Source organism: Taeniopygia guttata, chromosome 1A (genome assembly GCF_048771995.1).
Source record: "Taeniopygia guttata chromosome 1A, bTaeGut7.mat, whole genome shotgun sequence".
NCBI classification, from domain to species: domain Eukaryota; kingdom Metazoa; phylum Chordata; class Aves; order Passeriformes; family Estrildidae; genus Taeniopygia; species Taeniopygia guttata.
The window spans coordinates 20,867,195-20,893,653 of NC_133025.1; the positions used below are offsets into that span (position 1 = coordinate 20,867,195).

Below are 26,459 nucleotides of genomic sequence, written 5' to 3' on the forward strand. Positions count from 1 at the left end.
CAAATGGGATCTTGGCAGGTGTCAGTGGGATCTTGGCATGTGTCAACTTGCAGCATCCAAACACCAGCAATCCTCAGGGACCCCGTGTCGCTGTCAGCGATGAATCCCGGTTTCCAAAGCCGTTCAAACAGCAGACGCCAGCAAGCAGCAGGGTGTTCTTTTCCCCCGGATTTTTTAACCTCCTGCAGGTGACAGCTTTTACGTTCACCTGAACACGGCCGTGGCATGCGCGTTTTACGGGCGAGCCCACATCGGCCCGGCTGCCGGCTCTGAGCCTCCCGTTCCAGGGGCTCGTAGCGGAGCAGGGGCTGCGGAGCCGGGGGGGCGGGACGGCTCCTGCAGGAGGGGCTGCAGCGGCCCGGGGACACCGGGACACGGGGATACAGGGACACGGGGAAACAGGACACAGGGACAGCGGGACACAGGACACGGGGACACAGGACACAGGGACACGGGGAGAGCCCAGCCCGCGCTTTGCCGTCACCGCTCTTCCCTCACCCGCCCCGCCCCGGTCGCTGTCCCTGCCCCGTGCCATCCTCCTGAGAAGGAATATGACTACCGCCCAAAACCAAAACCCGTTCGAATTAAAAGTTAAAGAGATACAGGCTTCAGGCTAGATTGCTGTCAGACCCAATCGTTTTGTTGACACATAAAACTGGGGTATTCTTTTATCAAAATTCTGCGCTTTCCCCCCCCCCCCCTTTTGATTATATACAGGACAGGGCGTAAGAACCTCCAATTCTTCTAGGCTTAAGATTACTTTATAGAAAGAAGCTCATAGTAAATTTTATAAAAAAGTAACTGGGAAAAGAAACAGCAAAGAAGGAGAGGAGAAAAACAAGTAACCGTTTAAATTAATCTGCAGTGCAAATTGATGTTCCCAAATTATTTTAATTCAGCTATAATGTATAAGCCAGTCCCTGCTCCCACCCCCAGCCCTGTCCCTGTCCCGGTCCATGCAAGGCGGGCGCGCCCAGCGCCGCCATTGCGCGTGCGCGCGCCGCCCGACCATGCGCAGTGCGCGGCCGGCGCGGGAGGCGGGCGGAAGTGGCGCAGGCGGCGGCGGGACCGGGGCAGGGACCGGGACAGGGACAAACGGGGATAGCGGTATACGGGGATAGCGGCATACGGGGACCCACGGGTCTCTGCGCCCGGCTGGTCTCTGCACCCGGCTTTGCTTCCCTCCGGCCCGCAGCTGCCCTGCACACGGGCTCTGCTCCGTGCTCTGAGTCCCCGCGCACAGTGCTCCACGGCTTTGGAAGTTTCTTTCTGCGCACTGAGTAAACCGAAAGGGGAGTTTAGTTGATAATTATGTTGATGGTCTTGGTTCTAAAGGTCTCGGCTTCTTGTAAGTGGTGGATTGGTTTTCTGAAGCGATTGGTTCATATCGTGTGAAGTGTGGGATCTGCAGAGCCCTCTCCTCCTGAGGCCGCTGCTTAGCAGTGCATTGCTCCTTTCTAGAGCTGAAGTACTGTTGAGATAATAATGGATGTGTAAGAATCCCTTTCCCACAGGTAATGTTTGATTGTAGTCTCTTTTGCAGTAAAACTAAAGTAAATTAAAAGTAAATTTTAATCGGAAATAAAGGAGATTTTGTTTGCTTAAGAAACCTAGTTGTATATTAAGGAAACTAAGTATCACCTTGTTCTTAAGAGTAAGAGCAGCCGAGGGTACACACTCCCAAAAAAGATTAATGCTCTTCGTCAAGAGCAAGATGAAGCCTTGCAGCTATGGGAATAAGATGTGCCATGCTACTGACTTGATTCCTCCTTGTATTTTAGTTGATCTGACATGATATTTTCACTTCTTGATAATTCTCAAGGAACTAATATATTAGAAAATTAAACTTTTGAAAAAAATTCTAGAAACTGCAGGCTTTATTCACTGGTGGTCGTGATTTCATTAAGACTGCAGTATGACAAAAGCGTTGTGTTGTGATGGCAGATTTGGTTTGTGGTAGTTCTGTACTGTCTATTCTGTTCAAGCTGCAGATGTTCATTTTTACAACAAAGTATTGCATAACATATGGTAGGAATGTATGGCTGGTCTACACAGGTGTATGCTTTTATAATGGAGCATGACTTATTTCATAATCATTTTGCCTTCTGCACAGTTAGCCGAAATATTGCACTGACTAGTATTTGTCTTTACAGGGGCTTCAGGTATCTACCACTGTGACTGACTACATCAGTAAGATGCTGATACTCTTGGCTATTCCTTCATTCTTCATGAGACTTTGGTGAGGTTTCCTTCAGAAGTCCACATAGTCACATGTTTTATTCTCTTCTGTTTCCCAAAATGACATTGTTCTCTCATGTAATTTTTATGTGTGACTGAAGTATTTCTTGGTAGTAGGGAAAGGACTAAATTTTCTAGTTAGTAGGCAGAATGTCAAGGCTAGGCCAGAGCAACACATAAGAGCTAAGACCATAGTCATCGTCAGTGTTATGCAACTTGAGTGTTGCACATCACATTCTCTCTGGTGGAGTTAAATTGTATGTTACATCCTATATACAATATATAGTGTACTTTAAACAGTCTACATACTTTCATATAATTCCTTGTTAAAGTTGTGAAACTCTTTGTTTGCTCACTCTCCAAATTTTTGTCACTTTAATTACTGGAAGGCAAAAGGTATTTGTAGTTCACAGTCTTCTTCTTTCTGCTCTGTGTATGTGTTGTATCTCTCTCCTCTTCAAGGAGAAGAGATACTGTCTCTGCTGAGACACAGAGACTGCTGCTGTCTGCCTTTCTTGCAGTCTCTGTTGGGTTTTTTTGGGGATTTTTTTCAATACCCATTGTAGCATCTCATGAACCCAACCTGCTTTTCTGCAGGAGAGGTTTATTGGGAGCAGATATTAGGCAGCAGCGCCCACCATCCATCTCCTGCATTTTCCATTCATCCTTATGTATAGCTCTGTTTACACCATTTTCGGGCTTCTTAGACTCAAGTTGGAATTATTCCTGTCAGCACTAGTTAAACTTTTGAGAGCAACAAAGGTACTTGACTGACTTACTTGCACTTAGTTGCTCTCCAGAAGAGTTGGGAACAGCAAGGACAGCACTAACAATATCTTCATGTGGGTTTTGAAAGCCAACGCTCTATCGGTTTGATTGGGAAATTTACTTTTATAACTCTTAGAACTGGATATTCATATCTTTCGTTTTTAATTGCTGGGAACAAGAATCTGAGAGCTTCAGAGATTAGCAGTTAGAACACATGACCTTTGTTTTATATATATAGGAGTTTAAGATCAGTAAAAACATCCCACTTGTTTTCTGCTGGAATGTTATTTACAATGCTATCTGTTGTTAAGACATCTTCATGGGAAAATAAAAAAAAACAAACAGAAAAATCTATTTTTAATTGCTCAAGTAGTATAACAGAGAGAAACAGGATAAAAAAAATAGTTAATCTGTTATGTTGTATGTCTCCCTGGCTCATTATACAGTTGCTGGGTGAAGATCAATATTGCTGATTAACTTTGAAGTTGATTCTTTCTAGGTGGAATAGATCAGCTTCTCAGTCTGCTAGAATAAAGTGGGAAGTAGATACTTTGAACTGAAAAACTGTGTAAATCTTCCAGTTGCTCTTTTTACTGGAGACTTGAATTCCTGGTAATGACCATGCTGTTGTGGTGTGAGTTTGAAAACATAGAAATAAAGTCATTGTTTTTAGCCTCATTTAGTAACATCTTAGAGAAACTCTTAACTTCTAATACCTCACTAGTCAAAAGCAGGAACAGCATCTGCACCTTTGTAGCAGGCTTTTACTTCTGCTTCAGCTGAAGCAGAAATTGAAAGCTGTCTGGTACTGCACCTCCCAGCTCTGTGCTGTCATAGGTTGACCCTGGCTGGAAGCCAGGTGCCTGCCAAAGCTGCTCTTATTATTCCCCTCAGGAGGACAGGGAAGACAAAATGTGAATAAAAGCTTGCAGGTTGAGATGGGGAGATCACTCACCATTTACATGGACAAAAGAGACTCAAACCAAGTAATTTAACTTACTGGTCATCAAACCAAGGTGGGATAATGACAGATAAGAACAAATCTAATGACTTTTCTTTCACCTCTCCCATTTTCCGGGCTTAGCTCCACTCCAATTTCTTTACCGGTTTCTCCCGCTGAGCAGTGCAGGGGACAGAGAATGGGGTTTGTGGTCAGTTCATAATGCTTCATTCTGCCTCCTTCCTCCTCCTGTAAATTGGAAGCTAGGAAAAAACAAAAGTTAGTCACCCTATATGTGCCATCGCAGCTGAGACATCTTAAAACCAAAGTATTTTACTGCTATGTCACGAGTGACTGTGACTTCTTGCTTATATCTGTTAGGCAAGAATAACAGCACTGGAGAGTTTCCTGGAAAATGGGGAAGGAGAAAGAAGGGTTGCTCACAACAAGAGAAATAGTCATGAGTTATTAGTAAAGTCTGATATCTTTGGATACTAGAGTAACAATAAGGTGGAATTTAGATTTTTGTGAAGAATAAGGTATTTTTAAAAGAATGTGTATAATTTTGTTCTCTGCACCTGTATGCGTTGACTTATGTTTCTTGCTTATGATTCACTGATCTTTCCATTTTGCAATGGTTTCCCAATTCCATTTAATTAAAACTGAATATTTTGTTGGAATTCAGTCTGCATAGCACTGCAAAAGCTCTTTTGAACTGTAACTGAAATGTAGTTTAAGCTTTTATTGAGTAGATTACCAAGATTTTTTTGTCCATTCAAAACTATAGGAAATACTTTCTTTCCTGTTCTTTACTATCATATGAAAATTACTAAAACTGTTTGAAATTAGGGCTGTGGCTAGAATACTGCCATTTGCATTTTCAGAAAACAGAATTAGTTTTTTGCTTACTTTATTGAAACATACTGCAAACAGAAGGTTGATAATGTTGTGGCTTTTTTTAGATACCCACTTGAAATAAAAATTATCCTGCAAAGACAAAGATACCCCCAGAAGAAATGAGATGACAATGCAATGAGAAAATACAGCAATAGCTCCTTATTGATAGATCACTTTTTTTTATTTCTCTTATGTGTAACCTCACTGCAATAGACTACTCTTCCTCTCTCCTATTCTCAGCAATGTAACACTGTCACTAGTAATTTATTTTATTGACCTTTGTTACAGTGAGGGCAGACCATAGGTGACACAGTCATACATTTCTTCCCTTGTTCCAAGTGCCTTCCATGCTTAGCATGTGTAGATACTCACCTTATTTTCTTTATTATTTTTTCTTTACTTGATTCGTTGCTGAAGAATTTTCAATTTGTACAAAAGCATCTGTTGTTCATTTAAGTTAAAATGAAAAATGCTTTAATTTCTTGCGGTCAAATTTTCTGATAGGGAAAAAAGTGAATATGTGCTATTTGTCCATGACCTTGTGCTGGAGAAGGAGTCGTTCAAAGTCTTTGTGTGGTTTTTATCTGTATTTCTGTACATAAAATATTGTATCTGTACATAAAATATTAAGACTGTTTACATTACCCTTTGCATTTATATGTATATCTATTTATTTATATGTAAAGTAATATTTTATTGCCATTTATGTTGTTCTGGAAAACACCAGAAATGGTGTTTGAAAAATCAAGTAATTTGGATGGTTGTCTACTGCCCAGGAAATGTTACTTTCTTCTTGCTGTGTGTGGTACTAAGAGATGAGGCTAATCCCTCTGAAAATTCTTAGTTTTACATAATTAAACTGACTTGTTGTGAAATAGGTAAATATTCCCCTTCTGAGTAAGACGCAACTCCTAGTAACTCTTAATTTGAACAAAATGAGGAGCTTCAGGACTCTTTTCATGATTTTTGTTTAGATAAAATAGCCATGCCTGTTCAATTGTTGAAGATCATTGAAGGACAGTCTGAGATTCCACTACCAAGCCATTTGCAGAAGGAGAATTTAAAACATTTGCAAGAAGGGTGTGATCATACCAACAAATACATTCAGGTAAACTGACCAGTAAAAGAATTTTGTCTTGCTTTGAAATAGCTCCTGTTGCATTATCAAGGCACTTTTGTATTCATCTCACTTGGTGGCTTTCTGCAACTGTGTGTGTGCTCATCTGTTGCATTATCTTTAAGCAGTGAAAGATTATGACCTTCTTGAACTTCATTGCATGTTGCTGTTATCATTGATTCACAGTCCTATCCCTTTCTCTTATGTTATCAGACTAAAATTTTGTAGGGGTTTCTTTTTACAGAGTTTATAAGCTGTGGATCAATTTAAAAACACATAAATATGCAGAATGTTCTTCTGAAAATGAAGGGATTGGGAGAGGTTATTTTGTTTAAAAGAAATAGTAATAAACACCCCAATCCTGTTAAAGATCAGATTTAAGAGTAACTAAAAAACTTCTAAAGTAGTTCTCCTTTTGTATCAAATTATGCAATATCCAGTTTTATGAAAAGTGTTGTTTGTAGAAACTACCAGCATCAAGACACAATCAGACTTTTTTATCATTACCAAGTGTGCACTTACGTTTGACAGTAATCCCAAATGTATCTCGTATTGGAAGTACAATATTGCTATACTAGTGAAATGCAGAAATAACTTTTTCATTCCTAAAACAAGTATTCTCTGTAAAATGTAGTGTTACTTCTTGAGTGTGTTCTTTTTCTATCCTGTTTAACTTTTTTTGTCTGTGGCTGTGAGAATTGTTTTAGGCATCCCTGATGTTTGTGTATCGGGAAATCAGCATTAACCCAGGCCTTCTTTCAGTCTGTTAGAGGGGGGAAAGAATTAAGGAAATTTTGTTCTGTAGAAAACCTAAGTTGTCTTGAATCCTTAAAAAAATGGCACAAACATTTTAAAAATATGAGCTGAACTGATGTAATGTTTTTCTGTATCTGAAAGAAACATTTTTTGCTACCGCAGCCATATATTCTCAGTTCCAAATGTAGTGCTTATATGACCCTGTGATTGAGTCCATTTATGAGAAGGAAACTGGCAGAAGACCATCCATATTGCTGGAGAGAGGATAATTTTCTGCTGCTGTCACTCTGCACTGGATCATTGTGGTGTCAAATTGATGCCAGGAGTGGTGCACTTCGGTATAGTGAAGGAACAGAACTGCCCTGTTTGGAAGCAGGCAGCAGTTGAGTGGTGTAGGAGGTGATTTGATTGAGAATGATTCAGCCTCCCTCAGGTCCTGTAAAGGAACAAATGGAAATGTCAATAGCCACTGCTGCTAGCAAACAGGGTTTATTCCTCAGGGGGTAGTTTCCTGTCCCTGTTCACCTGCACAATACATAGACTTTCCTGCTTTGAAGAGCTATATCTTCGAGCAGCCTTGACATGGAAGAACGGGGATTCTTGTTCAGAAGAAAGTGGTGAAGGAGACAAAAAGGCATTGTAAATTAGAATATGTTTCTGCCAAAATATGTGTTTCCATTCAGAAAGCAGAGCAATTACTACCAGACTATGATTTAAAGCATACATGCAGTGTTATAGCTGAATCTGAAAGGGAAAGTGTGTAGAATCTCTTTCTCAGACTTCTTATGTTAAGAGAACTTCATGCTGCTGCTGACATGGATTAGTAGGTGACTAAAACATCTTGGCATAAACAGCCCAACTGGAGAGCTGATAAAGCTGGTGCTAATGCACCATTAAATGTGAAGGAAAATCCAGTTCTGCAGGCTGAGCTTGAAGGGAATCTTAGAACACACTGATGTTAGGTTATCTTAGTGGTGTCACACTGTCACTCTAGACCTGCCAAAATAGGGATCAGGTCCTGCTTTGACAAGGAGGGAAGGGCAGAAGAGGATTTTTATTAAATGTGTTTTGGAAAAAGCAACAAAAAACATTTGGGATGCTTTTGTCTGACTTGTGTGTCTCAGTCCTTTCATTCTTCTGCATGTTTTTATCTTCCTGGCACCTCTTTGAAAACTGCAAGTTCCAAATTTGTGGAGAAACAGCACAAGCAATGTTTGTACCTCCTCAGTTGTACTGTCTGTTAACTAAACATGATGACTTCTACTATTAGTTCATAATTGTCTGCATTTTACTGTGGCAAATCTGAACCAAACCTTAAAATCAGCTGCCAAATCAGCTATAGAACCAAACAGAGGGAGCAAGGCCTTACAAGGAAGGAGACACATGCAGCTGAAGAATTGTACATATTGGGTTTGAGAGTGTGTCTAGTGGCATATGGGATGTCGAGGGTTTTGTAAAAACCCTTTAGGAAAAAAGTTGCTTCTGAGTTTAATAAGCAGTGCAGGATTCGTGAGGGAAGAGCCAATTTGAGCAAGTTTTGGTAAGGTAGGTTCTTTTGAAGTTTGTAGCTCAGGAGTTTCAGGCATGTGGAGAAGGCAGTGGGGCAGTATGAGGAAATGGGTGGTAGCTGGGGAAGAGAATTATACTAACACCTGCTATAGTGTAGGTATTTTGGATACAAAGGAAAGTGGAGGGGCCAGAACATAATAGCAAAGAACATGATCCCAGAATTTGAATACTCTTTGGAAGATACTGGGATATAAAAGGAAAAATAAAAAATAAAGATTGTCAAAAAGCAGCCACTATCGCATCAATGAACTTCACTTTTAAATAGTGTGCTGGTGCAGATCAAAATTTCTTACTAAGAAAGAAATATATCTGTTAATGTTGAGTGTTCCTGAGGTGACTGTTTCATTGCAAAGACTTTATTGGAAAAATTCTGTAGTCTATTTTTTACCCGTGTGTACAATTCAAGACAATCTCAGTAAGAACAATTATATATATAATGTGTATATGTATGTGTATATATATATAATGAAATTTTAAACAAGGCTGTAATTTTGAAAACAAGTGAGAAACCTTTCTGGTTTTTACAGGTGAGTTCCTGCTTTTCACAGAGAAGCCTAATGAGTTTTCTTAAAGAGATTAAATTATCAAATTATTTTGGAAATCAGCATTTGTAAATAATATTGAGGTTTTGTGGAGTGGTATTATTTCTTTGTAAAACAGATAGTAAAATCTTGTTGAATTTGTTTTGGATTACTCCTCAGTTAGGATGTTGTAGGACAAATTTTACTCTGGAAGACCTCTGGAGTAACAATTCCCTGCTGCATGTTTTATCTTGATTTGGTTTAAGAAGCATTTGCTAGCATTTAAGTCAAGGTTCCCACTGAATATGTGTACTGTAAAATCACAAGATTTACCTGTCCTCTTAGTGTTGCATTTATAGACATGTTACTATGCTCTCTTTTTGCAAGAAACCTTCTAGTCTATTTTTGTGCTGTTTTTGTAGTTTTTAAAATAATTTTACAGAGTCTGTTTTCAATAATTTTATTTTTCTTTATTGACTTAATTTTTGGGGTTTTATCCTTGAGAAGGTTACAATGCTTTATCTGCTATACTGTGAAAGAATACACTTGACTGACATTTTTGGTACTGTTGATGATACCATCTGTCTAACTAGATATGATGATATCAGGAGATGTTGACATCACTGAAGTTGCTGATTTTTGTTTCATTGTAACTTCAGCATCATAATAAAAAGAGTATTTTGAATTAATTGTTAAATCATAGGATCTTTTAGAGCATTTGTATTATTGACAAATAATTAGGACACGACAGTTTCAAAATTTGTAATGCTCTTCTTACAGCTGTTTTTTTTCGACAGAAGATTATTTATCTTCATGTGTCTATTATATCTTTACTGTGATTTTATTTTGGTATTTATGTTGTAATCCTTTGCCAATATTTTTGGAGGAGCTGTATCTCTTAAGATTTTGATCACTACCTCTTCAGATGCTTTTCAGCTTTTGTGCTAAAACTCCTTTTTTGCTATTTTTGTAACTAATAAAATTTACATGTATAGTTCCATAGCTACTGTTTTATTGTTTATCATCTAGTTGGTGGTATCTAAATAGTATTGACATGTAATACTTCTTTTATTATGTCTCAAGAATGTTGCTTTTTATTCCTGTCTATAGCAGTTGATTTTTCTTTTTTTGTCAAGAATGTAAATGGCAATTTGTGCTTCTTCCATAAATTCTGCTTTTTTTATCTTATAAATGTTTCAGCTGTTATCAGTACTGCAGTAACTTAGAGGCATACAGTCTTAGTTCACAACATTGTATTTTATTTTATTTTTTGCTTTGTAGGGAGTAGTTACTCTTTCCTACCCATTAACAAAACTCAGAGATGGAACAGACTTTTTCAAGATTGTTGTTCAAGGTACTATATTATTTATACATTTTAAATTTATGGTACTACAGTAAAATCAGTAGTTACTGCTTTTGTACAGTGTTCAGTAGAGTGTTAGATTTAGAATACTCTCTTAAACTGTTCATTTTCTAAAAATAAAGTTTATCTTAAACTTATGCCATGGAAGTTAATGGAAACAATGGAAGCAATTCTTTATATTTCAGTAGACTTCTTGTTGCATAACTTTTAAAAAGACTGTTCTGGGAATGTATTAGCTATATATATAGCTTTAATAGTATATTTTCAAGCTGCTTATCATAAGAAGGACCAAGAAAATTGCACACATAATAGTTACCACATAATACATATAGCATATACTATGTAAGAGCACCTTTAATGTAGGTCAGTATTTTGAATAGCAGCAAAATATTTGTTTCATTCTGTTCTAATTTAAGCATTTAAGAAAAGGAAATTTCACCTGACTACTCAAATATTTGGATACCAGCAGCTAGATTAGCACTTTGAAAGACCTAAGTTGTTCATCATGATATTAAATGATATGAAAAATTAATATGTTCCTTAAGTTTGTCATTCCCTCCAGTCAGGAAGGTGGAGGAGGTAATTTAACTTTCCATTTCCTTCCATTTCATTCTCAGCTCATTCCTTACAGTGGCTAGAGAATCACACGTGCTCTCTCTGAGCCTCCTGACTCCTGAGCAGCCAGCCTGGGGTGTGCAGGTGCTGCCTGGTGCCGCTGCCTGTGCCTGGTGTTAGCAGAGGTGAATGGAACTGTTGGGACCTCATTCAGTGTCCCTGCTGGCTCCAGGTTTCTCAAAGGGATGTTTAACCTCCCTGAGTCTGGCTGGTGTCAGTGGCTGTTCAGGAGAGGAGAGTTCATGCACATTCTCCATGGAAACATAAGTTTGCACATCTAAATCATTGAAACAGTAAAAAGTAGAAAACTGTAAAAATAACAACATGATTTCTGCTCCAGTCTTCCTGGAAGGCTATTAATTAATATTTTTATGACCTAGAATATCTTCAGTTTATAATAGATTCTACAATAAGATCTATGTTAATGTGACTGTTAATCTTACACTATACGTTGAATTATCCAAGTGGAAATCTTTTTCATTTCTGTTTAATTGTACACTGGTGTACAACAGGCTCATTTTAATACTCTTATGAAGAATATTCTGAGCAATATGCCTGTAGTTAGCACATTTTCCTGTTTGTACATTAATTGAAAAATGTTAGGACTGTAGATCAACTTGTTTTGTAAATCTCTTTCCACAGGTCTTTTGTTTTGGAGAAGGTATAGTGATTGGAATAACTTTTGCTTTTTTTTCTCTAGATTCGGATAACTTAGGTTCCCAGATCAACAGCATCAATGTTTTAATATATGGAAAAATGGCAGAGGATTGTGCAAAAATTCTACACCAAGGGGTAAAAAAAACCACCAAAACATATGTACATATAAATTCTTGTTTTAGGAATTGTTTTTCACAGATGTATGTTGATTTCTTTTCTTCTCTTGGTCTTGCTATCCCTAAAACTGGAAATAGTCTGTTCAGTCCTTTCAAATCTATAATATTTGTGTATGTAAATTCTTTCTCCCACTAATATTGAGAGAAAGCAATTCTGTTTATCAGTGCTGTTTACCTAGCAAGCAAAGAATCATGCATATGGATAATAGAGAAGTCACTATTTATATTCATACTTTGAATGTTCTGCCGTTTGATAAGATATATTTTATAATTAAATTCACTTATAAGACAGTTATACTAAAATATTTTTTTTAAATTCCAAACTGTGCATACCGTTTTTTTTTTATTGACTTGGTGCTGATGTCTTGCTTTGTCATAGGTAGAAGTTTGTTTTGATTAGCTCCAGGTAAAAGACAAGTCAGCCTGTGAGTTTGTGAAACAATGTGGTTACCACTAAAGAAGGAAAACAAGATAAAAACAATTACCTCAATCTTTTTATAAGACTGCCTGTCAGTTTACTGACATTTCAATATTAGCCAAATATGAAATTAAAATTAGTATATGATTCATTATGAGCTCATGTTAGTGCTTTTTCATTTGTGATATGATTTCACACTAAATCATAGAATAGTTTGGGCTGGAAGATGTCTTTAAAGATCAGCCAATTACAACACTCCTGCTATAGGGAGGGACATATGGGCAGGGACATATTTCACTTCATTAGATTGCTCCAAATCTCTATCCAACCTTGTTTTGAACACTTCCAATGATGGGGCATCCACAACTTCTCTGGGCAAATTACAGTCTTCATACACATATCTCAATTCCATGTAATTTTCAATTTCGATGGGGAAGCCAGTGTGCAAAGTTCCTGAGCTAATTTGCTAAATATGCAAGCTGGAGAATCTTTTTAAATTCAATGAACAGATCAGTTTTGTCCTGATAAAAATGCCAATATTGAACAGGGCATTGTGTAGCAATTACAACTTAAAAAGATCATCACTAAATAGCTGGATAGGAAACTACAACCCACAGACAACAACCTTTAGACAGCCAAGGTGTGCTAGAACCTCAGTTTGTTCTTCCCCAGTGAACTGAACCTTCATGTTGCTTCCCTCATGTCTGAAGTGAGATTTTAATTTTGGAAGAATATGAATATGAGGAAACAGTAATTTCTGAAGCTAGCAGAGTTTAAAAAAAAAGCCCCACTTTTTTAGCCATTAAAGAATTAACTTCTGTAAGGTCCAGAAAGTAGTGTTTATTTGCTGCATACCATTTCAGATTTTAGTATTTTTTTAATTTCCATATCATTCTTGGTATACTGCAAGAACTTCAGATAAGTAGCCTGGGGGAGGAGCTGGAGATTTCAAAAAATGTGAGTAATCATGTTGTCTTCTGAGAGTCTTCTTGATCTGTAACAGAATAACCATCAGGAAAAATACTGTAATTCCTGTATTTCACACTTCCTGAATGAGGGAAATAGAATTTCTTTTTGTAATTTAAAAGTGTTGCTTGAATCTCATAATTTATTTATGCAATACACTTCTGTTGACATCAAAATCCAACAAATTATGTAAATAGCTTTGATTCCCAAGGCAATTACAAGATCTTCTTAGCTAAAGGTGAAACGGAAACTAATCTATTTTGAAAGCTAATATAACATTTAATTTCAAAGCACCATGCAAATATTAGGAAATTTTTTTGCATATTTAGAAACTGCAAATCACAACCTGTCAAAGGTGACTGTGAATTTTTAAAAAATCTGAGAATGTATCTGTTCTTTCTGCCTATTGAACTAGATTTTGAGGTTAGTGTTGTCTTTTTCTCATGGAAATTGCACAGTCCTTGCACAGTTTGAGAGGAGGTTTGTTTTTTTGGGTTTTTTTTAATGTGGTGCTATATATGGCATATATATTACGTGAGAGTAATCACTAGTGACCTAACACTACTCCAGAAATTCTTCACTTATTCTCAACTTGTTAAAAGTCTGAGTCTGTAATTCTGAAGTTCCTTCTGACACAGGAGAGCAAGACAAGAGAAGTTACCTGTCTCAGCAGCCATATCCCAGGATCTTGTGCAGTCTATATTCTAATAAAATGCTGAAAAGCAACTAATGTATAAGCAAGACATAGCTTTTTAGATTCATGCTGTTTTAGATTCATGTTCATGCTATCAAATGAACATTCTGGGTAGCATCAACTAACAGTGAAAGGAAACACACATACTAACACCTGATTTTGGCAAAACTCGTGGAGGTTCCTGAAGTTTATATTTGTATGTTTCTCTATCTGGAAAGAATGACACATGTATGTTAGTAGGACAGCATGTTAGAGGTGCAGAGAATACTGCGTGTTCTAACTGTTTTGACATGTTTTAACTTAGCTTTGAGTGTGGCTTACTTCTAGGTTTATATATTACATTTTAGTCAAATGTACATTGTGACAATTTCTGAAAAACACCATGCCCTAAGTAGTTTCATTGTGAATTCAACTGTCTGATTAAATTTATATTTTCTGCAGAATTTTTTTTTCCCAGTGTTTTAATAACTACATATATCACTGTCACTTAATCGAGAAGCCTTTCTTTTTCTTGCACATAATATTAAGGTTTCGGATCTTAAGTCATTTAGCGTAACATTGTCAGATTGCTGAAATAGCAAAGAAAGCGCTGTCATAGTGCAATATTTGCTAAAACTGTCAACTTCAATCAGAAAACTCTTTTATTTGTTGTAATCAAATAAATGCATGAAGAAAAGTTATTCAGTAAAATTTTATGGAAGTGCTTTTGGTAGGAGCTTGAATAGAAATAGGATTCCAAGTCTAACTTGTTTATAGGAATGGAGCACACTGGCTCAGCCCTGCTAAGCAGTTCTGACAGCAAGGGAGCTGACGATAAAGGAGCTTTACATTGTATCAGATAGCTTTTTTTAATCACCCTCATTACTTAAAGATATTTAATGTATTCTCTATCTTCTCCTGCTTTTTAATTTTTACTCTTTTTTTCTTTTTTGTTTGGTGAGGTTGCTGCTAAAAACATGTGCTACTGCTGGGACTTGAATCATGTACCCTTTAAATCCTCTTTTTCTTGTTCATTTTGAGGTTTCTGAGGAGCTTTGTACCAAAGTGAAAATAGAGTTACAATTGCTTTCTGTGCCAGAATCTCAGGAGTGATGCCAGAGACTTTTTTAAGGTCTCTGTTGCTATGAGAAACTTACCTGTTGATTGACCTACCTGTTTAACCCTTAAGGAAGCTGTTGGTCCAGCCACAACAGAGTTTATAGAAGAGTTTCTTAAAAGTACAGCTGTAATTCAATGTGAAAGAAGCTCTAAGAAAAAAGATTTTATTGCTGACATAGGGTTTCTTTTCTACTTTAGTTAAGCTAACCATAAAGGGGGCAGTCTTTAATGTATTAAAAAAGAATGATTCTTTTGCTTTATTCAGTGTGAATCTTCCTCCCTAGGCTTTGTCAAAAATAGCACTCCGTTACAGGAGCATCACGAGTGTGAAAATTTTAGCAGAATTAAAAAGAAAAGCTTTCTGGCATGTGTTGTAAATATAAATATAAATTTAGAAGGACGAAATTGGGAAACTTAGAGACAGTTTTTACAGTTTGTTTAGGATTTTTGTTTCTTCAGTATCTTTAGACTTTAGTGTGACATTTCACATTATATAGTCTTAAAATAGAGCATGTGTTACAGTCTGTGTAATTTTCTGTTTATTGCTCTGTCCCCATAGGAAACCTTCATAGTTGCAGGATTTAAGGTGATAAAATTGCCTGCAGCGAGAGAGGATGATAGACATAATTGTCACCTGGAAGTGTCTGAAGAAGCTGGATCAGCCATTTATGTATGTGGTTGCCTAAATTTTTTTTTTCTTTTACATTTCCAATATGCTGACATTAACATTTTGCTTTATAATAGAAAATAATCAGTAAAATCTATTAGAAACTGAAATTGTACAGGGTATTTTACCATGTTCATCAGTAAACATGACATGTTTCCTCTGTGTGTGTGCGCACATGTAATTTTATAATAGCCCTAACAAAATTATTTTTCAGGTAAATTTCTACATGTTGTGTGCAAGAATTTGACTATAGTTTACTTTTGATAGATTCCTAGAACTGTTTAAACCACTGTTGTGCATAACACATTTCAATAATGCAGACAAGGTAGACAGTGCAAGAGTGATTTCAGGTCTATAATTTTGAGTTTTCTCTGGTCTATGGGTTTATACTGTTTTAACTCAAATCTTTAGTTGTTGCCTTTCGAATACATGGATTGCTATAATCTAACTTTTATACAGAGAATTGTACCCTTTTGTCCTGAGTAAAATATTTGTTCTTTTGAAGTATACTCACATCAGTTCTGCTTAGTTTTATCTATATAGTTGTGGTCTAATTAAATCCTAAATTTAAGAAAAAAATACTTTTTTTTTTTTAATTTCAGAAAGGCACTTTTGTTTTGGAATTGACCTCTATAGATAATTAAAACTTGGCACACTGCTCAGTGAGAAACAAAACTATTTAAAATGATAGTGTAGACTGTTTCATGACATTCATTATCTGTTGATGATGGTGATACACAGGTAGAAACAGTATTTTTCATTGAAGATCATGGATAGCAAAACTGCCCTGAGTCTGAATAGGTGTGTAAACACTAAAAGTGTCTAAATTTTAGAAACTACACTAGGCCTTCAACTAAGTATTTGCAAGACATCATGACATACAGCCTGATCCCAAAGACACTGTGCAGCTCCCTGAATGCCTGGGTTGTGCTGACGTGTTTATCTCATCACTGACCACAGAATGGAGCTTGTGGCACTTTTTTTGGTTACACACATATTGGATGCTTAACATTAGTTCAAATGAGCAGACTTTGTGTGTGCTTCAATTCTCTAGGCATAACTTTTCACTCTGCTGTTTAAAAGTAAAATCAGCTTCAGGAATGCAGCTGAAGTGGAGAGCAAAAGCAGATCCCCAGCAGGAGTGAGCAGGGCACAGCTGTGACACGGGGCTCTGTGTCGGGCAGCCAGGCTGGGCTGTGGCATTGGGATGGCGGCTGAGCCCTGTGTTCCTCACACAGAGTCGGGGGTGCTGGCTTTTCATCAAATCTCCACAATTAGTTCTTTAAAAGATCTTGCACTGAAGGTAAGTCTGGCTTATAAGTAAGACTCAAAAAGTTTAGGAACTATCTTTAAATAAAATTTATCCCATTCCAGTGAACTTTTTTCCCCAAAGGAAGGTAACAAGTCACTGAGAATAGATCTGCTCTAAGCACTGACATGTACATACGTCTTTATGTGCAAGACCTTAAACCCATTTAAGGTCTATGTTAAGCAAGTGCAGTATTAAATTTGTGACCTCCAGCTTTCAAATGCTACTGTGTTAATGTGACCTAACATATTCAACTGGATGACTTTAGAAAATGTGTGTATTTTTTGAAGAACCTTTTGTATGAGTGTAAGTGCAGTAAATACTACTTTCTTTTCTTTTATAGCTAAAATTTTACCAGATTCAGATGTGATTCGGATACAGTAAAAATGTATAGGGCTGGTTTGTATTTCTGTATAGTGTTGTATTTGCTTTAAAGTTATCAAATGTTGTTATATTTTGAGTACTTTTAATTTTGTAACCAGAAAGTTTGTTATTTTTTCTTCACAGATTTACACTAAACCAAGAACAACTGCTGCTTCAGAAACTGCATCTGTGGTGAGTTTGTGTTCAGGATATTTTTAGATCACATGGGATTAACTGCATGTTAATAAGAAGGTGTGGAATTCATTTTTGTTCCTGTTTAATTTACTTCCATACGCTTATCCCAGTCGTCATTTAGTTTTTACTTTTGCAGATAATATACCTGGAACACAAAACAAAATACAAAAAAAAGTAGTATATTTTCTGTACTTGTAGTATAGTTCCCATCTCAGCCTCCAAATGGATTTAGTGTTGGTTTAGGAAATTTGAAGTAGAAAGGTAACTGTTGGTCTAAGTAAGATTGTATGCTTGTATTGTAAAAATTAAAAAGGAGATATGAAACTTCCTTTGATTTAAAATCGGACTTCGGATACTGGTCTTAACATTTATTTTGATTTCTGTTTGGAACAAGTCCTTATGTGTCTGACTTAAAATTCTACAAGAAATATTATTTTAAAGGCAGAAGAATTGGTTTATAAAATTTTAATGTTCTTTATCGTTATGTTAAAGACTCAGTACCAGTAGTGATAGAGCTTGTTTTCAATTTTTATGTACAGTTTCATTTTTTCAGTATAGTACTTGAAAACCTAAGTTATCAATCAGTTTGAGAGAACGTGTCTAATCAGCAACCTTAAGATGAGAGGAGACTAGTCCTTAAACTGTAGAAAGTAGCCCTTAATTTCTTTAATCCTCCAGCAGCTGTGGTATTTTAATCAGAAGATGTGTACAGTAGCTGTGAGAGGTAACCCCCACCATGAGCCCAAGACAAGGATTCTGTGCAGTGACACTGCCAAGCGGAAATAAAAAGCTATTTGTGTGATTTAAAAAGTCCTCTGGGTGGACATGTAAAAATCAATCAGTAAAAAATTATATTTCATTGTTCTTTATTTTAATGACTTTTACTCACCTAGTTCATGTATTGAAACTTACTTCAATTAACTGGTTAGTTTATTGTAAGAAAGGTGCAATCACAGAAAGAAATTAAAAGTCTTGTGTGCTTTCTGAGTCTCAAGTGAATAAGATACAAAGAAATAAGTAATCTTTATTTCTTTTTTAAGATGAAATAAATATGTCTGAGGATGAATGATGTTAAAAGACAAAATTCTGTGTGAATATTTGAATATTTTTTTCTTCTGTTCCCTCATTGTATCACGCCTTTTCAGTCTGTTGCTCCAAAATATGTGTATACTCCTCTGAATCATCTTAAAGATGGAACTGTAGTGAACTTGTATGGCGTTGTGAAATTCTTCAAGCCTCCATATATTAGCAAAGGAACTGGTATGTACTATACTGAAGAGATTTGAGATGTCCTCCAGCCAGAACTGTTCTTACTATGTTTGTTCAAAATAACCAGAACAACAAATTTACATGATCCTTTGATCATAGCTTTGACCAGCTAATACCACGGAAACAGAAAAAGAAATAGATAAGAGATACCAGTCAGTTTAGGCAGTCTGGTGAAGATAGCAAATGAAGAAAGTTCTTAAAGGAGATTTATCATTTGTCCAGCAACTTTAACAAGACTTCAGGGAATTGAGGAATTGGAACATCTTAATTAGACAGGCACTGATTGCTGGAAATCATTAGGGCAGCTAATCATTTACATCTTTCCAGATATGTAAAAATGGGAAGTTAAATGCACCGACTTTCGAAGTAGCATGTCTCTGAAGCAGCTAGGAGAGATTTTTTTTCAATTGAGTTATTTGTCAAGTTAATCACTTCAATTTCTTTAGTAGAAATTTAATAGGGAAAATGATTATTTGTTTAGAATGTTATTAATGACTTTCTGATATGTCTTCCCTGTATATTTTCAGTTGACAGTATTAAAATAACACAACAGTATCAGTGAAGAAAAGGGACACAATCTTATATTTCTTATTTATGAAGATAGCTGTAATTCACTTGCTACTTTATAATGAAAATCTCTAATACAGTTCTAATTAGTCTGGGGTTTTGAGTAAAAATATTCACTAATCAGTCAAATATTTCAATGTTGGTTTTTGATTTTTTTGCACAATCCAGAGTGATGTTTGCTTGAGAGGGTACAAAATGGTCGATGATTTTCCTGCATTGTCAGGGCATGATGTAGCTCTTGTCAGAAAATTTTCTAGTTGCTTTAGGTCTGGCCCAGTCCTGCACCAATACATTCTCTATCTGACACTGTAATAATAGAATCATGTAGCTTCAAGCTGATGCCCCCTGGAAACATGTAAAGTGGGGCCACTGTACTTTATCCACATGGGGTTTATTCACTATATAGATATTCCCTGAAGTATAAGATGCTGCTCCTTCTCACACATACTAAGGCATAAGGCTGAGGTTTTGCACTGTGGTCCCACTGAATATGGGTACTACTGGACTGGTACTTAATTTAGTCTTGCAGGTTTATAAAATCTATAATTAAAAGATCATCATTTTCATGCCATTATTGCATTAGGTGAGTGTTAAAACACTGGTGAATTAAATGAGTTTTCAGTATGTTCATAAATCATTTATAGCAGAGAAAGTTGTTTCAGCTAAGCATGCTTTTGCTCGGGGCATATAGTTTGACACCTCTGTATATGAGAACTTCATGAGTTCTGAACTGTCTAAAAAAGTGCTTTGGGTCTTGCTTCATACAAGAGACAGATGGGATTTTGTCTGCTAGAAGATCTGTTGGAAGTGTTCAAAACTGTATTCTAACTTTCCTTCCCAAGAGTTTAAGATATTTTAAATTTTTAACAAAGATGATATTCTCCTCTCTCCCCTCCCTTAAGTCTTAAGGATATCTCAAGTACTTAACCTTGAGATTTAAAAGAAAAGAGGAATAGAAGAAATTAGAAGAAAAAAGAAACTCTGTGGCGTCCAATTACAGAGATTATGTGTTTTACCATGAAAATTTTAGGACATTACAGCGTGACACCTACTGCTTCCCCAACTCTCTTTTTTTCATGTAGATATTGGTCAGTGTTTCCATACTGACTATTTCCACTATTTCCATTATTTTCATCTAGCATTTTATGCAGTATATTTATATGTCACCTGTTCAGTTAAAATCTCATTTTATCCTACCTAGATATCCATTTAAATTGTAATTATTTCATTTTTATGACATATTTCTTAGGACCAAAATTAATAAAGGATAGCAGTTTTGGAAAAGACACCTCTAAGAAGCTTGACCACTTCCAGGTCAACAGTTCTATATGTCCAAAATGCAGATTAAGAATCAAATCAGATTCTTAAAGAATTTTTCAAGCCCTAAGTTTTATTTTTATTCTCAATTTTTATTTGATCTTGAGCCAAGTTCATCAGACATCCCAGAATTTGTTTAAAATTACGTAGCTGAAAGAACAAACTCTAAAATGATACCATTTGGTCAACTTGAATTACAATAGCCAATTTTTAGCTAGTAATAGCAAACCAACTTTACGGTGCAAAGCAAACCCATCACAGAAAGTTGTGGTATCAGTTTGTGAGCAAGCAGACTCAGTTGTGTCTGCAGTAGTTTTTTCTTCAAAGTATTGTGTTCCATTTTGGTTTTTTTTTTTCCTGAATCAAAATGTTGAGGATTTATATAAGTTTTGCAGAAGAGAATAAAAACTGTTACAGAGGTAAAGACAGCAATTTCATTTCTGGGCCCCTAGAGACTAGAATATATTTTTCTCTTCTGTTCACAGTGGTTTGTATGCATTTCTTTTTAAAATAACCATTCGTTCTTATCTTAAAATATGGAAGATAAATAAAAGATCAAAAAATATTTCAATAATTAATAATAATTTCTTCAATAAATAATTAAAAGAAATCTCAAGACAGCTACTTTTATCTACAGATTACAAATTATGGCATTGAAACATCTGTTTAGCCAGATGCTTGTGGTAGTTACCAAATTGTATCTCTAAAGTGTATCACCATGTTAGAAATAATAAGCCTCTAGCAAACAGTTTGATTCTTCAAAGGTTTTGTTTTGGGCTTCTGCAATATATGTTTGTATGTACATATATATGCACACACATAGGAGTGTATTATTTGTATTATTTTTTCCTGTCTTGTTGAAATATAAATGGTAAATTAGCTGGGTCAGCTGTTTGTTGTTAGTGCAGACACTTGTGTATTGAATGGCCTCAGTAATTCTTCAAAACAGTATTAAATGTTTATTTTAGTTTTGAAGAGAGAATAATTTGCTACAATAATCTGTCTTTTTTGTGTGTATTGAAATAAAAGAAACAGAAGGCAATCTTTAATTAGAGTCCCTGGCTGCTAACAACATTGCCCAAAACGTTTTTTATCTCTTGGAAGGGAGAAGTTATTGGTTCAGGGTAGTGGGTTTTCCACTAAATGTTATTGAAGAATAAATATGTGATTGCCCAAAGGAGAATGTGTAATTAGATCGATGCTTTCCACCTTAACAATTTATACAAGCATATTTGTCAGGAACTGCTGGAGTCCTCAGTAGAATTGCAATAAATTTTTAATCAGTAAATACTAAACAACTTGTTGGTCCTACAGTATCAATAACTACTAATCTGGAGAGCTTTTTTAGCAATTCTGGTTTTCTTAGGGTGACTGAAAAATGAGTTTGTACGTGAAGCTGTGGAAATGCTATGGCGTTATGAAGGGAAAGTTGTAACCTGAAGAATAAACCTAGGCTATCATGATAGTGGAGGCAACTTTAGATTTTCAGTAACTTTCACAGAGCTGCAAGAGATTCCTATTTCAAACTATTTAAAGGATTTAGAAGCTTGACAATCAGCATTCTCCATGCAGACAGTGCAGCCTTCTACTGATTACCAAATAGTTGTGGAATTTTTATGAAATGAAATAAAGAACTTGTTAACAAGTTATAGCAATTGTATTTTTAATAAAAATAAGGACTTACCTGAAAGAGTTATAAAAAGTGTGTAAGATGCATGTAGACCATCACTCTGTACTTTCATTTAAATTTAACATGAGCTATGTCTCCTTGTTTTCGTAACACCAATTCTGGGGTGACACCAGCATAGGTAGCTGTCCATGGCAGATGATTCCTCACATGATGTTAAGCCTAAGTGAGAATACCTCTTCATAATAATTAAATATATTTTTTAAAAAGGTAGGTGCAGTTTGAAGTTTGTGTAGCACTCAGAAGCACTGAAATTCAGTGCTTTTACTGAGAAAATCTAGTATGAAAGTAGAAAACTTTCTTCTGTAGCATATAAATTTGCTGAACTGTGCATCTGTTGTATTATATTTTTAAGACAGGTTATTGCAAGTAAAATCTACCAGTGATAAAAAATCTCTTTTAAAGAAAATCACTGGATTTTTTTTAAATCAGTTGAGTGAATTTCTCTAGTAAAGGAAAATTGACTCCAATATGTAAACGTCATTATTTATTTATTTATTTGCTTGGTAATGAAGGAATTTTGCTTTTTTGGGTAGTATATTGAGAAAAATCAAAAGTATGACCAATGACATATTGTTTTGTTTAATTCTAGGACATTATGTAAATTCAGCAATTCTGTGTAGAGTTTGACTCACTGTTTTTTCAGAAAAGTGAATTCATTGACTGATCTATAATGCTACTGTGGAAAACAGGAAACAATTTTCACATTTCAGCTGGAAAAGAGAGGTGGCTTTTTATTTTTAACCTTCAAAAAGGACTTCGCTGAATGAGGATTTCATTTAAAAAATCAGTGTTTGTGCTTTGTTCTCAGAGACCTCTGTTGTAATTAAGTTTGTATGATATTTTGAGGTGATAATAAGGAATGGAAGACCAAAGTCACAGAGACAGAGAACCTATATTATGTAGAAAGTGTTGCCTGACTGTGTAAAGCAAATGTACTATTTTATACTGCTTTGACTAGGATGATTATCAGTCTTATATGATTATGCTAATTACACAGAAAATTGAGGTAGTGTATTTAACTTCTACCAGCTGCACATGTATGAAGCTGACTAGGTTGCATAATCACAGCATCAAAGAGTAACCACAATTTTAATGTGGAATGTTTTGCCATTTCCCCTTGATTGTGATGTTGGATTATATCAGTGTACTGTAGCATGTTATTCTGCATCCCCAAAGGATTGTAAATCTATGAACCATATGGGCTTTTCTTCTTAATTGCTCATTTTGCTCATATTTGCAACAGATCTTTTAAAATAACCTTTAGAATTCATACTCAAAGAAATAAATCAGTCTTTGGATTACAGTAGTAAATACTTGCAGTTTTGTCAGCCAGAGACTGGAGTTTATTTTTGACATTCCTAACATAGAATGTTAAAATAGACTGTATGTGGACCTTGTACTAGTTGTACTAGTTTTATAGAAATACAGAAGGTTTTTGTATCTGTAGGAAAAGTTTTATTTCTTGGTAAGTCTTCATTGGATTCTTTTCACCACTTCATTCACTCAAATCTTTAGGGAATTTAAACTTTAAGTTTAAATGATAACAAAATTTAAGGGTATATGTGCTGGAAACGGAAGACTATTTCTTCTGAAGCATGTATTTTAATCCAGTCTTACATACCTGCCTTTGTGCTTAGGGAATCTATTCAGAGAGTTTACATATAACAATCATCTTTTTATGACTGCCTTCCTGTAGCTTTTTTATATAAGGCAAATCTGTCAGTTTTACTAGACTGACAGCATTCTCTTTCAAAACTGTCTAGCAACAACTTCTGTGTCTGCATCTTTATAATGTGCATGATGGGGACGTTATTGAATTTGTTTTAGACCTACAAGACTTTTGTTCACTTCCTAGCTGTATAAACTGGCACAGTGTCATTATAGCTAGGTGCCTCATAGAATTACAGCTAAGGGAAGTTGGGGTTTTTGATAGTTTCAATTTTTTTTCTCTTATGTTTGGGTTTTTCTTTTTAAGAGATGAGAAAGTGTCAGGGCAAAACAGATTTGATTTGGTAAACTTAATTCATTACCAGTTAACATAAACATTTAATAACTTATTCAGATATTGAGAAAGGAATAACTATTTGAACACTTAGGGAGAACACCATTCCTCCACCTTTCCCAGGTTCAGCTTCACTCCAAGCATCCCTCCTTCCTAGTCTCTGTTCCTCTGGCTATGGTTGCAGATGTCTCTTGAAGGGACAGTAGGAGGTACAGGAGATCAGGGCCAGTATGTAGCCTTTCTTTCTGCTGTTACTTGGTTTCTCAGGTAGGTTAGCAGCTGCCATGTTGTGAAAGAGCAAATGTACTTTTGCTCTGTTTTACATTTATAAGGTATCAGAGCACAAATGTTTGGTAAGCTGAAATGGAAAATAGACGTTTCGTTTATGTCATCCACAAATACTGCTCTGTTCTGGGCTGGTCTGCATTGTCATCTTTGTATCTTGTTTTGATTTTACTTTTTAGATCATTATTAGAAGTGAAATTCTATGAAGTTTAACTTCAGAAAGGCATATTTCATATTTTTACTCTACTTTCTAGCTACCACTGTGTGACTCTATTCTTGTGGCATATATATATATATATTTTACGTATTGTTGAAATCAAGTAATCAGTCACGTAATTTATGCTTTAATTTGCTTGTAGAACTCATTAACTTTTCAGAAAGCTGTGCAAAATAAATCTTAGAAAATTATTTTATTAAATTGTAGATATGCACCTAATTTTGTAGAAGTAATTGAAACGTGAAAGAATAGCATGCCTATTTCAGACAGAAGAAAAAGGTTTGTGTGTTCTTGCACACAGCTGTGCTTAATCACACATTTCATTTTCAGTTATTAAGGCTAATTATCAGCAAGATAGGCCACACTTCAGTTATAATGGTACTGTAAAGAAATTAACTTTTGAAAAATTAAATAGATCATAGCAGAAAAAGATTTGCCATAGGGGTGTTCCTCCCAAATTTACTATCTGTGTATTAATAATTCCATAATTCCTATTACTCATCCAGACACTTATATTTTACAGATTACTGCTCAATTGTAACACTTGTGGACCCATCAAATGTGAAGTTAACATGCAGTCTTTTTAGTGGAAACCTAGATTCTCTACCAAAAATTTACAAAGTTGGAGATATTGTTCGATTTCATAGAATAAAGGTATGTACTAGGGTGGGGGGAGGGGGGTTATGTGCTTGCTTTTCTGCAGTGAGAGGACCATAGGAATAATTCAGTTCTATATGTACAGAAATTAACTCTTGGAGACATTGGATAAAGCAGCTGATTGTTAAAACAACTATGGTTATGGTATGGGCCAAAACTGAAAGTAAACGATGACATTTTTTCAAAAACAATATTTATTAAACTACGTGACGAAACACCGTATCGTACTTTTACATGAATAGAATTTAACTGACATAAATCAGCACAATTTATTCCTCTTCAAACTGATAGAATTGAGGTTTTAAATATGTAGAAAATATTCCAAAACAGTAAGTTTTTACTCTAGTAGAATTTCTAAAGCAGTATCACAGTGCCTGCTGGCTTTTTAAATTACTAAGCCAGAATTTATTTCAACTGGCTTAAGTATATAAACTTCTTGCATACAAATTTTTCCACAAAATACTTATATCTTTAGGTGAATTGAATTGTTAAATAAAATGCAATGTAGTGCTCATTTGCTTCTTTAATTTGTGTTTCCATTGCTACAGATGTTTCAGACAATCTTATTTTGCAGGCAGCAATTCAGAGAATAAGCTATCATTTATGGTCCTAATACCTAAATGTGTTTATCATGTCTTCAAAAAAAAACCATTTTACTTCCATGTGACTTAATTTTCTTTTAGAAGGTGCCTGCACATAGTTTTGGTAGTTCAGTGTTCTTCTTGTGGTATTTAAACATATTCAAAATGGTTTAATTTATACTTCAAATGACTTCTCTGTTTCATTAGTATCTCTTTGTTCATACAGCTAGAGATATAAGTAAACCGGGATTACATTATGAAAATATTAGAGAATATAATCAACATTCTGTATTATCCAAATTTGTTTAGGTCATTTACTTAAGATGAGAAAACTTTTACAAAATATGATGAAATATACCAGATGCATTCTGGTGTTTTGTTTTTTTTTTCTGACAGGTTACTTTCCTTCATACAAATATCATCAGTGACAATCATAAAGAAATGAAATCTTCCTTCTTAGTATAAAAACATATACATTAGTTTGGTATAAGTTGTTTCCCTAGGCATTCTTTGATATTCTGAGATGATCTGTGCCTGCAGTGGTTTC

The 26,459-nt window shown here is 35.5% G+C and overlaps 1 protein-coding gene across 5 annotated transcripts in view; it reads left to right on the forward strand.

Annotated features, from left to right (window-relative positions):
- Nucleotides 1–1,038: 1,038 nt before the first annotated feature.
- The window catches only part of POT1 (protection of telomeres 1), a 55,781-nt gene continuing 30,360 nt past the window's right edge, over nucleotides 1,039–26,459 (forward strand). Inside the window, exons 1-9 of one of the 5 annotated variants that reach the window (XM_012568926.5) lie at nucleotides 1,039–1,514; nucleotides 2,154–2,239; nucleotides 5,818–5,951; nucleotides 10,088–10,160; nucleotides 11,485–11,576; nucleotides 15,353–15,463; nucleotides 17,277–17,324; nucleotides 18,473–18,587; nucleotides 25,198–25,328. In XM_012568926.5, coding sequence (XP_012424380.5) covers nucleotides 5,829–5,951; nucleotides 10,088–10,160; nucleotides 11,485–11,576; nucleotides 15,353–15,463; nucleotides 17,277–17,324; nucleotides 18,473–18,587; nucleotides 25,198–25,328 — 693 coding nt within the window. In that variant the 5' untranslated portion in view covers nucleotides 1,039–1,514; nucleotides 2,154–2,239; nucleotides 5,818–5,828. Of the gene's footprint in view, nucleotides 1,515–2,102; nucleotides 2,240–5,817; nucleotides 5,952–10,087; nucleotides 10,161–11,484; nucleotides 11,601–15,352; nucleotides 15,464–17,276; nucleotides 17,325–18,472; nucleotides 18,588–25,197; nucleotides 25,329–26,459 lie in introns of those variants that run through there. The other 4 variants (XM_030256557.4, XM_072921018.1, XM_072921012.1 and 1 more) reach the window with 4 other exon arrangements.